Source organism: Coregonus clupeaformis, unplaced genomic scaffold (assembly GCF_020615455.1).
Source record: "Coregonus clupeaformis isolate EN_2021a unplaced genomic scaffold, ASM2061545v1 scaf0002, whole genome shotgun sequence".
In the NCBI taxonomy this organism is placed as follows: domain Eukaryota; kingdom Metazoa; phylum Chordata; class Actinopteri; order Salmoniformes; family Salmonidae; genus Coregonus; species Coregonus clupeaformis.
This window is the reverse complement of record NW_025533457.1, coordinates 430,869-444,730: the sequence shown is the minus strand read 5'-3', so window position 1 is coordinate 444,730 and position 13,862 is coordinate 430,869. Positions and strand designations below refer to the sequence as shown.

Sequence of the window (13,862 nt, the reverse complement as noted above, 5' to 3'; positions counted from 1 at the left end):
GATGTTTGCGTCACGGAGTTGGTAGGGTTTTACACCTGTCAATCAATCACTGTGGGACTTTGAGGGAAGTTTGTAGATCAGTTTACTCTTTCAATTTTACTTTGAGGCTAAAACCAAAAAAAAAAAATGTTGTTCTGTGAAGTCAACATGGATTTCCTGTCAGGCGTCCATCAATAGACCAACGTGTTCAAGATTGAAGCAGGTGTTAAACATGGCTTTGTTACACAGAAAGCAGCAGTTGATTACTCCATCGTTGACACTAATCAAATCAGTAGACCTATATCAATATCTTTAACAATACCATATAAGTATCATTACATTAGATTTTATATTTTGCACCAGAATGAGGCTCTCTCACTATGTATTGTTCCTGCAGTGAGGCTTCAACGTCTTCATCGAATGTTTTCAGAATTTATCTGCAGATAATCGCCAAAAAGCAGCAGTAGTAATAATAATATAATAATAATATGCCATTTAGCAGACGCTTTTATCCAAAGCGACTTAGTCAAGCGTGCATAAATGTTTTGTGTATGGGTGGTCCCGGGGATCGAACCCACTACCCTGGCGTTACAAGCGCCGTGCTCTACCAGCTGAGCTACGGAGGACCATCACAGTAGCCTGCAAATTAGGGAGCCAAATGAACAGATCCGTTCAAAAAGAGCCGTTCGTTCGCGAACAACCCATCACCGTTGAGTCACTTCAGCGGTCACTGGCAAGTCTGGACATGGGCTTCGAATCCTAGGAAAATACAAAGATCTTTTTGGTTTACTGTCCCGACGTGATACCATGGGCATAACTACGCTCTATGATTTATGAAAAGCAAAGGGATATAGGAAAGTGTCTTTATTCAGTCAGTTCGACACCATTTTACATAAACAAGTCCACACTTGCTGTTCGGTCATCAATCAAAGCACAGTAAATAGCCTTTGCGCCCGACTCAGTGGCTGTATAGGCCTGTGAAACAACAATGAAGTGGATTTCAACTCATCCATTACACGAGCCATGTAAGTTCACTCACAGTAGACAATGAAGAAGCATAATGCTCTCCCTCTTCCGTGAAAATACATGTTGACTGCAGCCAACCACAGCGTACAAAAAAATAACACTGGTACTGAGAGGTGGGACAAACGGTACACTGTCAAACCTGCAGTGTGTCCCTGTCATCGCTGGCTTCGTGACTGACAGACCCCTGTCCTATCAATAGATCACTAGAAGATGCATATCGTTCATTCTAGCGGGAGAAGGTCACAGACTTTTTTTACGACCCAGCGAATTTAAAACTTTCAAATTGAAAAGAAGCCTAGTTCATTTATGAAGTGGAAAAAGAAGCCGTCTTACAATGAGTCTGAAAACCTATTTAGCTGACGGGCGCGCTTATGGAAAATCCTGCAGACATGACCTGCTATCAGAACTCTGCCTCACCCTTAATATTCCCCTCCCTCTCCAGTCAACAGTCACACCACACCTGATCTCTCTCTCTCTCTCTCCTCCCTCCTTCTCCAGTCAGCAGGCGGGCCCGGTGGCCTACTCCCACCCTACCACTGTGGCCAGCTACACGGTACACCAGGCGCCGGTGGCGGCCCACACTGTGGCAGCAGCCTACGCTCCCACCGGCGCCACAGTTGCCGTAGCCAGGCCCGCCCCCGTCGCCGTGGCAGCAGCAGCCACCGCCGCGGCCTACGGAGGGTACCAGCCGGCGCACGCCACCGCCGACTACGGCTACGCCCAACGCCAGCCGGACGTCCCCCCGCCGCCTCCCCCGGTCACCTCCCAGAACTACCAGGTGGGTTACCAGGTAACTCATTGTTTTAATTCAACACATTGTTTGAGTGTTTATTAATTTTTTTTCATGCTGAAATGTACCCTGGGTAATAACGAACAAGGAAATGGTTGGTGTAGAAATGGCTAATAGACTTCTTTCCCCTCTAAGCTTCTTTAACTTATTTTTCAGAAGCGTTGATAAGGGTCCCCATTTCATTCGTTATTTTGGAGCGTCACCTCAGGTTTTAGGCTTTAAACTTTTCTCAAGACAGATTGAATCAAAATCCTTTTTTTTTTTTCTCCATTATTGTAAAGTCTCATTTTATTTTTAAGCCCAGATTCTGTTAGTTTTTTTTATCACAGAACAGCTGAATGATTGGGGGGGAGAGACTTTAAACTGCAGCTTGGGATCGTCTTTACCCCCTGTACTCCTGTCAGCTGTGATCAAAACTCCTGCCAATGTTTTCAATTAGGCCTACTGTGCAGGCGCTGCTGTGATGTTAGATCGGGGCTAAATATGTTTGAATAACTTTGCAAATTACGTCAAAATAAGTTTCTTATTGCACTCCTGCACCTGCAGATTCCCCGTCATGCATTTACATTTTTAGTCATTTAGCAGAGCGACTTACAGGAGCAATTAGGGTTATGTGCCTTGCTCAAGGGCACATCGACAGATTTTTCACCTAGTCGGCTCGGGGATTAGAACCAGCGACCTTTTGGTTACTGGCACAACACTCTTAACCTCCCTCCTACCATGTGTGAACACCAATCCAATGTTTTTAAACCATGAATGTAGTTTTAGCTACATACCTCCATAACTTACTACATTTGAACACGCTGTATATATATTTTCTGTTGTATTTTTGACTTTATGTTTTGTTTTACCCCATATGTAACTCTGTTGTTTTTATCGCACTGCTTTGCTTTATCTCGGCCAGGTCGCAGTTGTAAATGAGAACTTGTTCTCAACTGGCTTACCTGGTTAAATAAAGGTGAATAAACCTCCCGTATTTGATGTTTTTCCTGACAGACTCCCCTGTGCTCTCCCCGCCCCATTCAGGACTCCTACTCCTACGTGCGGTCCACGGCGCCGGCGGTAACCTACGACCCTAAGCAGTACTACCAGCAACCCGTAGCTAGCGCTGCGGTAGCCGTACAGCCCCAACCCACGGCCGAGGCTTACTACCAGACCGCTTCCCTTAACACATCCTGGGACACCACGTGGAAGAAAACCCTACCAGGTGATGGCGGCCTTACATTTACTAGATATAGTCCTTCCTTTGATTTGGACGTTCAATTAATACGTGTTCATCGTACTATCCACCTCCATTTTTGAACGTTGCGACGGGGCACAGCCAAACAACGGAAGTGACGGATTAGACTTCCGCTTCACTTGCCAGAGTCAATTATTTGAAAGAGTCAATTTTATAAAGTATAAAATTCAAGTGAACAAGTCTACGTGTAATTTCATATTTATTTAATTCAAGTTCGGTAACGTTAGCTAGACCTACTTAGTAGGCTAGTTCTGTTGTGATAATTAACTACCACAACTAACGTTATTAAGGCCATCCACCAAGCCGATAACTATAATGAGAAACTATAGGCTACATTACTATAGAGCGTTGGTGAGCATCCACACTAGAGGAAAGATTATAGTTTACTGTTCTGCACCTGTCAATCAATTGATCAACACATCCGACTGCATGCTGCCTAATAACGTGGTAAGACAAGACCATTCATGAGGTCTCTAACCCACAGATACTGGGTTCAGACCATTCATGAGGTCTCTAACCCACAGATACTGGGTTCAGACCATTCATGAGGTCTCTAACCCACAGATACTGGTTCAGACCATTCATGAGGTCTCTAACCCACAGATACTGGTTCAGACCATTCATGAGGTCTCTAACACACAGATACTGGTTCAGACCATTCATGAGGTCTCTAACCCACAGATACTGGTTCAGACCATTCATGAGGTCTCTAACCCACAGATACTGGTTCAGACCATTCATGAGGTCTCTAACCCACAGATACCGGGTTCAGACCATTCATGAGGTCTCTAACCCACAGATACCGGGTTCAGACCATTCATGAGGTCTCTAACCCACAGATACTGGTTCAGACCATTCATGGGGTCTCTAACCCACAGATACTGGGTTCAGACCATTCATGAGGTCTCTAACACACAGATACTGGTTCAGACCATGAGGTCTCTAACCCACAGATACTGGTTCAGACCATTCATGAGGTCTCTAACCCACAGATACTGGTTCAGACCATTCATGAGGTCTCTAACCCACAGATACTGGTTCAGACCATTCATAAGGTCTCTAACCCACAGATACTGGTTCTGACCATTCATGAGGTCTCTAACCCACAGATACCGGGTTCAGACCATTCATGAGGTCTCTAACCCACAGATACCGGGTTCAGAGCATTCATGAAGTCTCTAACCCACAGATACTGGTTCAGACCATTCTTGAGGTCACTAACCCACAGATACTGGTTCAGACCATGAGGTCTCTAACCCACAGATACTGGTTCAGACCATTCTTGAGGTCACTAACCCACAGATACTGGTTCAGACCATTCATGAGGTCTCTAACCCACAGATACCGGGTTCAGACCATTCATGAGGTCTCTAACCCACAGATACGGGTTCAGACCATTCATGAGGTCTCTAACCCACAGATACTGGTTCTGACCATTCATGAGGTCTCTAACCCACAGATACCGGGTTCAGACCATTCATGAGGTCTCTAACCCACAGATACTGGTTCAGACCATTCATGGGGTCTCTAACCCACAGATACTGGTTCAGACCATTCATGAGGTCTCTAACCCACAGATACTGGTTCAGACCATGAGGTCTCTAACCCACAGATACTGGTTCAGACCATTCATGAGGTCTCTAACCCACAGATACTTGGTTCAGACCATTCATGAGGTCTCTAACCCACAGATACTGGGTTCAGACCATTCATGAGGTCTCTAACCCACAGATACTGGTTCAGACCATTCATGAGGTCTCTAACCCACATATACTGGTTCAGACCATTCATGAGGTCTCTAACCCACAGATACTGGTTCAGACCATGAGGTCTCTAACACACAGATACTGGTTCAGACCATTCATGAGGTCTCTAACCCACAGATACTGGTTCAGACCATGAGGTCTCTAACCCACAGATACTGGTTCAGACCATTCATGAGGTCTCTAACCCACAGATATTGGTTCAGACCATTCATGAGGTCTCTAACCCACAGATACTGGTTCAGACCATTCATGAGGTCTCTAACCCACAGATACTGGTTCAGACCATGAGGTCTCTAACCCACAGATACTGGTTCAGACCATTCATGAGGTCTCTAACCCACAGATACTGGTTCAGACCATTCATGAGGTCTCTAACCCACAGATACTGGTTCAGACCATTCATGAGGTCTCTAACCCACAGATACTGGTTCAGACCATTCATGAGGTCTCTAACCCACAGATACTGGTTCAGACCATTCATGAGGTCTCTAACCCACAGATACTGGTTCAGACCATTCATGAGGTCTCTAACCCACAGATACCGGGTTCAGACCATTCATGGGGTCTCTAACCCACAGATACTGGTTCAGACCATTCATGAGGTCTCTAACCCACAGATACTGGTTCAGACCATTCATGGGGTCTCTAACCCACAGATACTGGTTCAGACCATTCTTGAGGTCTCTAACCCACAGATACTGGTTCAGACCATTCATGAGGTCTCTAACCCACAGACACTGGTTCAGACCATTCAGTGCTTTCAGGGGGTGTTCATTGTCATAGTGACAACTGCTAATAATACTTCAATGTACATGTAGGCCTAATGAAAACCAATATAACAGCTTGTATTTACATTTAAATAACAAACGCCGTTTAGCCTGTGCATCTTTAATAGCATGTCATTGCCTCATTGCTCAAGAGTAATTGCGCAACAGAACAATGAAGACAGGCTCCAGATATATCCTAAGTCAGAAGCGTTTGCATATTAGCCCATAATTCATTAGCTCAATGTTAGGCTTAATACTGCAGTGAAATATATCTAGTCAATTTACACAGTGAAAGGAGAGGGGGGGAAAAAAAGTTGATCAGAAATAAATCCTAGGGAGCTACGCTCTCCCCAGTCCACTGGTACCAGCTCCAAAATCTATTTTTAGGTTAAAAAAAAACATTTATCCTACGTAGTCTACAACAACACAATGTAATGAAGAATGTTGTTTCCAATTCAGTACAAAACTCCAGTATAGGCTGGATTTCCAGTGGCGTGCATGTGAATTATGATAATGCGGGAGCGTGGAAGAAGTTGTATCCATAGTTTTCAGCGTTTTGGCTTCCGTGTTTTTTAAGTGTTCAAATATGAGGTGGATAATCACTCCCTTTTTCTTTATTTTTTTGCATGTCTGTGCCATTTTAGTAAATTCTTCAAGAAAACAATGATATTGTTTCGTTTACTGTAAAGGATATTATCACGAAGTCTCTTCAATTGAATATGAATATAGCCGTGCAGAACGGCTTACAGTTGACTGAATTTACTTGGACTTTGGCGATGTCATTATTGTATCTGTTAGCATATTATTTTGTGTATCATAAACCAGGTTTCCAGCAACTTTTTTTGCAAGTAAAATTACGTCTTGGATAAAGTTCTCACTACAGGCCTGATGGAAACGGCTAATTTGTCAGTGAACTGTTGGCTAGAGCGCACTTCCCAATTCCAGAGTGGGCACATTCGCTATATAACACCTTTTTTTATTTTTTAGGATCAGTAAAGTTGAACATCACTCACAGGCTTTTTACCTGCAGCATGTCAATTTGATGTAAACATCTGTAGTGGGAAAATGTGCATATTGGTTTATTTTTATGCAGATTTTATTTTAAAAAATTTGCATGGAAATGTCGGCAATTGGATGGAAACCTAGCAATGCAGCATGTCGGCGTGCAGATATTCATGTCTCTGCTTCTGCAGCTCCTAAAACAGGCTACAGCCAGGCCAGTCTGACCCCCTACACACAGACCCAGCAGACCAGGCAGGTGACGGCCGTCAAGCCTGCCGCGCCCTCCCCCGCCACCTCCACCTTCTCCATCTACCCCGTCTCCTCCACCGTTCAGCCTGTGGCCGCCGCCGCCTCTGTCGTCCCCTCGTACTCCCAGAGCCCCACCACGTACTCTGGTAAGCACGACATGCAAGCTGTGACCAGTATGCATTACCTGCCGACCACCTACTCCACCAACGCAGTCACGTACTCCCAGAGCCCCACGTACAGCACCAACCCAGTCGCCTACTCTGGTAAGCATTCAAATACACCTAGGGGGGGGTTGCAAAATTTGGCAACTTTTTTTTCCCCCAAAATTCCCACCCAGGTTTCCAGAAATCCTCAGTTGGAGGATTCCTGGAATCTGGAGGGATTAAGCGAGGATTTGGGATTTCTGGAAAACCTCTATGAATTTTGGGATTGTTACCGTAATTTTGTAACCAACTTCACCACTGCCTACCCGACTGTCTGGCTCATGGCCTGTGTCCTCTTCTACTCCTCCTCTCCTCTTCTCCCTGTGTCCCCGTCTAAAACCTCCCCTCTTCTCCCTGTGTCCCCGTCTAAAACCTCCTCTCCTCTTCTCCCTGTGTCCCCGTCTAAAACCTCCCCTCTTCTCCCTGTGTCCCCGTCTAAAACCTCCCCTCTTCTCCCTGTGTCCCCGTCTAAAACCTCCTCCCCTCTTCTCCCTGTGTCCCCGTCTAAAACCTCCCCTCCTCTTCTCCCTGTGTCCCCGTCTAAATCCTCCTCTCCTCTTCTCCCTGTGTCCCCGTCTAAAACCTCCTCCCCTCTTCTCCCTGTGTCCCCGTCTAAAACCTCCCCTCTTCTCCCTGTGTCCCCGTCTAAAACCTCCCCTCTTCTTCTCCCTGTGTCCCCCGTCTAAAACCTCCCCTCCTCTTCTCCCTGTGTCCCCGTCTAAAACCTCCCCTCCTCTTCTCCCTGTGTCCCCGTCTAAAACCTCCCCTCCTCTTCTCCCTGTGTCCCCGTCTAAAACCTCCCCTCCTCTTCTCCCTGTGTCCCCGTCTAAATCCTCCTCTCCTCTTCTCCCTGTGTCCCCGTCTAAAACCTCCTCCCCTCTTCTCCCTGTGTCCCCGTCTAAAACCTCCCCTCCTCTTCTCCCTGTGTCCCCGTCTAAAACCTCCCCTCCTCTTCTCCCTGTGTCCCCGTCTAAAACCTCCCCTCTTCTCCCTGTGTCCCCGTCTAAAACCTCCCCGCCTCCTCTCCCTGTGTCCCCGTCTAAAACCTCCCCGCCTCCTCTCCCTGTGTCCCCGTCTAAAACCTCCCCTCCTCTTCTCCCTGTGTCTCCGTCTAAAACCTCCCCTCCTCTTCTCCCTGTGTCCCCGTCTAAAACCTCCCCCCCTCTTCTCCCTGTGTCCCCGTCTAAAACCTCCCCCTCCTCTTCTCCCTGTGTCCCCGTCTAAAACCTCCCCTCCTCTTCTCCCTGTGTCCCCGTCTAAAACCTCCCCCCCTCTTCTCCCTGTGTCCCCGTCTAAAACCTCCCCTCCTCTTCTCCCTGTGTCCCCGTCTAAAACCTCCCCTCCTCTTCTCCCTGTGTCCCCGTCTAAAACCTCCCCCTCCTCTTCTCCCTGTGTCCCCGTCTAAAACCTCCCCTCCTCTTCTCCCTGTGTCCCCGTCTAAAACCTCCCCTCCTCTTCTCCCTGTGTCCCCGTCTAAAACCTCCTCTCCTCTTCTCCCTGTGTCCCCGTCTAAAACCTCCCCTCCTCTTCTCCCTGTGTCCCCGTCTAAAACCTCCCCTCCTCTTCTCCCTGTGTCCCCGTCTAAAACCTCCCCTCCTCTTCTCCCTGTGTCCCCGTCTAAAACCTCCCCTCCTCTTCTCCCTGTGTCCCCGTCTAAAACCTCCCCTCTTCTCCCTGTGTCCCCGTCTAAAACCTCCTCTCCTCTTCTCCCTGTGTCCCCGTCTAAATCCTCCCCTCCTCTTCTCCCTGTGTCCCCGTCTAAATCCTCCCCTCCTCTTCTCCCTGTGTCCCCGTCTAAATCCTCCCCTCCTCTTCTCCCTGTGTCCCCGTCTAAAACCTCCCCTCCTCCCCAAGGCACGTCGTATTCTGGGTATGAAGCGGCGGTGTACTCGGCTGCCTCCAACTACTACCACCAGCAGCAGCAGCAGCAGAAACAGGCCGTGGCGGCCGTGGCAGCTTCAGCCTGGACAGGCAGCTCCTTCACCAAGAAACCTCCCTTCCAGGTCATATTTCTATTAGTGTTTTCTGTGTGTGTGTGTACATATGTGTGTGTGTGTGTGTGTGTGTGTGTATATATATATATATCTCCATGTGTTATATATTTTATTCTTAAGATTAAAATACATTTGACCTCCACCCCCCAGAGCAAGCAGCTGAAGCCCAAGCTGCCGGCCAAACCACCACAGATCCACTACTGTGACGTCTGTAAGATCAGCTGTGCCGGACCACAGGTCAGAACACCTCTCTGGGTCTGTCCCCCTCTCTCTGGGTCTGTCCCCCTCTCTCTGGGTCTGTCCCCCTCTCTCTGGGTCTGTCCCCCTCTCTCTGGGTCTGTCCCCCTCTCTCTGGGTCTGTCCCCCCTCTCTCTGGGTCTGTCCCCCTCTCTCTGGGTCTGTCCCCCTCTCTCTGGGTCTGTCCCCCTCTCTCTGGGTCTGTCCCCCTCTCTCTGGGTCTGTCCCCCTCTCTCTGGGTCTGTCCCCCTCTCTCTGGGTCTGTCCCCCTCTCTCTGGGTCTGTCCCCCTCTCTGGCCATCCTTTCAGCTCTCTCTGGGTCTGTCCCCCTCTCTGGGTCTGTCCCCCTCTCTGGGTCTGTCCCCCTCTCTGGGTCTGTCCCCCTCTCTGGGTCTGTCCCCCTCTCTGGGTCTGTCCCCCTCTCTGGCCATCCTGTCAGCCCTCTCTGGCCATCCTGTCAGCCCTCTCTGGCCATCCTTTCAGCCCTCTCTGGCCATCCTTTCAGCCCTCTCTGGCCATCCTTTCAGCCCTCTCTGGCCATCCTTTCAGCCCTCTCTGGCCATCCTTTCAGCCCTCTCTGGCCATCCTTTCAGCCCTCTCTGGCCATCCTTTCAGCCCTCTCTGGCCATCCTTTCAGCCCTCTCTGGCCATCCTTTCAGCCCTCTCTGGCCATCCTTTCAGCCCTCTCTGGCCATCCTTTCAGCCCTCTCTGGCCATCCTTTCAGCCCTCTCTCCTTACCTGTCCGTAGGTTAGCACAGAGACTGATACTACTGTGTGCTACTTGATGAGAAAGTACATTTAAAGGTTCACCATGATAATGATTTATAATGACTGGCAGGTCAGGATCTAGCCTCAGCTCCCCTCTGCTAAACCTAAAACCTAACTCTAGTGCAGACGTGGAGTTGGAGCACAGAGCTAATGATATGCACACCAGGTTCCTGCAACTCGGTATGGTAAGTGTCATTGAACAGGCCTATACCTGTGTTTTAGAGAAACAGCAATTCAAATCCAACTCACTGGCACTAATAGAAACTGTTTTTCCACGGAGTACAGCCCATGTGCCGGTCACGAACATCCTCAAATCTACCGGAGTTCACAACATTGCCCCCTCGCATTTGTTTTCGCAGTGCGTGCAATCTAGCCAATTCCACACGACATACAGCTGCCCCCAGGCCCTAATGGCAGTTTCGTCCGTCGGACTGCCAGATGGTGAGCGTGATTCATCGCTCCAGAGAACGCGTTTCCACTGCTCCAGAGTCCAATGGCGGCGAGCTTTACACCACTCCAGCCGACGCTTGGCATTGCGCATGGTGATCTTAGGCTTGTGTGCGGCTGCTCGGCCATGGAAACCCATTTCATGATGCTCCCGACGATCAGTTATTGTGCTGATGTTGCTTCCAGAGGCAGTTTGGGTCTCGGTAGTGAGTGTTGCAACAGAGGACAGATTTTTACGCTCTATGTACTTCCGCACTCGGCGGTCCCGTTCCCTGAGCTTGTGTGGCCTACCACTTCGCGGCTGAGCCGTTGTTGCTCCTAGACGTTTCCACTTCACAATAACAGCACTTACAGTTGACCAGAAATTTGACGTACTGACCTGTTGGAAAGGTGGCATCCTATGACGGTGCCACGTTGAAAGTCACTGAGCTCTTCAGTACAGGCCGTTCTACTGCCAATGTTTGTTTATCTATGGAGATTGCATGTCTGTGTGCTCGATGTATATACACCTGTCAGCAACGGGTGTGGCTGAAATAGCCGAATCCACTAATTTTGAAGGGGGTGTCCACATATTTTGTGTGTACATGGTCAAATGCATCTGAGGGTCTGCTTCTATTGGTCAAAATAAACGTGCGTTGAATCTCCCCATCTCAGAACATAAGGCTGCTGTTAGTAATAAAAACAGACTATTGTAGAAGCCAACCCCCTTCCTCCGGCACGTTGTAGCCATTGGAACACGTCCAAATTTCACCAAGAGGAGGTGGCATCTAAAGTAGAGCCATTCATGGGGTCTCTGCTTCTCTGGATTCAAATAATCACCTGTGTATATTTTGTCATGGCCTATTGATTAACCGGACACACTTGCTCTTTGTTATTAGTGTTATTTTGTGCTATAATTTACCTTGAAACCTATCATTATTTTGTTACCTTGTCTCAATGGGCCACTGGGCTAGAAATAGGAGCTAAGCGCAATGGTCAGGTCACTCTGAGGGATGTCCTAATGTCGGTCACCTGTTCACATCCTTTGCAATGGATTAAAGTGAGCTAAAATACATCAATCTGCTTTTTTTTTTTTGTGGAGCGCGCCAACTCCTTTCTACCGCAAATTAGTCCTTTTGGATGTTTTTCTTTAGTAAGCCCTTCCCATGATTTTTGTCGTTGTTGAGCAACCCTCCGTTCCTTTGTTTGTTGAAGCGCGAAGGCCTACCTGAACTCAGTCTGCAGTGTATTGATGTGAAGGCCCACCTGAACTCAGTCTGCAGTGTATTGATGTGAAGGCCCACCTGAACTCAGTCTGCAGTGTATTGATGTGAAGGCCCACCTGAACTCAGTCTGCAGTGTATTGATGTGAAGGCCCACCTGAACTCTGTTTCTCCCTCTCCTCTACCCAGACCTACAAGGAGCACCTGGAGGGCCAGAAGCACAAGAAGAAGGAGACCGCCCTAAAGGTGTCCCAGAGCAGCAGCAGTGGTGGTGGAGGGGTGGGCTCGGCCCGGGGGACTCAGAACCAGCTACACTGTGAGCTCTGTGACGTCTCCTGCACCGGCGCCGATGCGTACGCTGCACACATCAGAGGGGCCAAGCACCAGAAGGTAGGCTGCAGGATTTTTTTTAAATGCTTGTGTTAAGCCCTTTGTATCCATTTATAAAGGAGTTGTCACAGTGCTTTACATTTTCCTGACCTAGACCCAAAGAACCAGACTGAGGGGAGTTCCAGAAATACTGAGTCATGGTACTAGGCTTTACTTACCGTTGAAGTCGGAAGTTTACATACACTTTGGTTGGAGTGATTTAAAACTTGTTTTTCAACCACTCTACAAATTTCTTGTTAACAAACTATAGTTTTGGCAAGTCGGTTAGGACATCTACTTTGTGCATGACACAAGTCATTTTTCCAACAATTGTTTACAGACAGATCATTTCACTTAAAATTCACTATCACAATTCCAGTGGGTCAGAAGTTTACATCCACTAAGTTGACTGTGCTCTTAAACAGCCTGTATAATTCCAGAAAATGATGTAATGGCTCTAGAAGCTTCTGATAGGCTAATTGACATCATTTGAGTCAATTGGAGGTGTACCTTTTTGGATGTATTTCAAGGCCTACCTTCAAACTCAGTGCCTCTTTGCTTGACATCATGGGAAAATCAAAAGAAATTAGCCAAGACCTCAGGAAAAAAACATTGTAGACCTCCACAAGTCTGGTTCATCCTTGGGAGCAATTTCCAAATGCCTGAAGGTACCACGTTCATCTGTACAAACAATAGTACGCAAGTATAAACACCATGGGACCACGCAGCCGTCACACCGCTCAGGAAGGAGACGCATTCGATCTCCTAGAGATGAACGTACTTTGGTGCGAAAAGTGCAAATCAATCCCAGAATAACAGCAAAGGACCTTGTGAAGATGCTGGAGGAAACGGGTACAAAAGTATCTATATCCACAGTAAAACGAGTCCTATATCGACATAACCTGAAAGGCCGCTCAGCAAGGAAGAAGCCACTGCTCCAAAACCGCCATAAGAAAGCCAGACTACAGTTTGCAACTGCACATGGGGACAAAGATAGTACTTTTTGGAGAAATGTCCTCTGGTCTGATGAAACAAAAATATAACTTTTTGGCCATAATGACCATCGTTATGTTTGGAGGAAAAGGGGTAGGCTTGCAAGCCGAAGAACACCATCCCAACCGTGAAGCACGGGGGTGGCAGCATCATGCTGTGGGGGTGCTTTGCTGCAGGAGTGACTGGTGCACTTCACAAAATAGATGGCCTCATGAGGAAGGAAAATTATGTGGATATATTGAAGCAACATCTCAAGACATCAGTCAGGAAGTTAAAGCTTGGTCGCAAATGGGTCTTCCAAATGGACAATGACCCCAAGCATACTTCCAAAGTTGTGGCAAAATGGCTTAAGGACAACAAAGTCAAGGTATTGGAGTGGCCATCACAAAGCCCTGACCTCAATCCTATAGAAAATGTGTGGGCAGAACTGAAAAAGTGTGTGTGAGCAAGGAGGCCTACAAAACAGTTACACCAGCTCTGTCAGGAGGAATGGGCCAAAATTCACCCAACTTATTGTGCGAAGCTTGTGGAAGGCTACCCGAAACGTTTGACCCAAGTTAAACAATTTAAAGGCAATGCTACCAAATACTAATTGAGTGTATGTAAACTTCTGACCCACTGGAAATAAAAGCTGAAATAAAGAATTCTCTCTACTATTATTCTGACATTTCACATTCTTAAAATAAAGTGGTGATCCTAACTGACGTAAGACGGGGAATTCTTACTAGGATTAAATGTCAGAAATTGTGAAAAACTGAGTTTAAATGTATTTGGCTAAGGTGTATGTAAACTTCCGATTTCAGCTGTAGCTGTCTGTTATTGTTGGCGT

The 13,862-nt window shown here is 47.5% G+C and overlaps 1 protein-coding gene across 4 annotated transcripts in view; it reads left to right on the top strand.

Moving 5' to 3' along the window:
* Nucleotides 1-13,862, top strand: part of LOC121530751 (zinc finger RNA-binding protein) — a 49,202-nt gene that overhangs the window by 11,694 nt on the left and 23,646 nt on the right. The window contains exons 3-8 of one of the 4 annotated variants that reach the window (XM_041835968.2): nt 1,504-1,783; nt 2,822-3,002; nt 6,762-7,082; nt 8,877-9,025; nt 9,167-9,253; nt 11,861-12,061. In XM_041835968.2, the coding sequence (XP_041691902.1) occupies nt 1,504-1,783; nt 2,822-3,002; nt 6,762-7,082; nt 8,877-9,025; nt 9,167-9,253; nt 11,861-12,061 (1,219 nt within the window). Of the gene's footprint in view, nt 1-1,503; nt 1,796-2,821; nt 3,003-6,761; nt 7,083-8,876; nt 9,026-9,166; nt 9,254-11,860; nt 12,062-13,862 lie in introns of all 4 variants that reach the window. The other 3 variants (XM_041835969.2, XM_041835970.2, XM_041835967.2) reach the window with 3 other exon arrangements.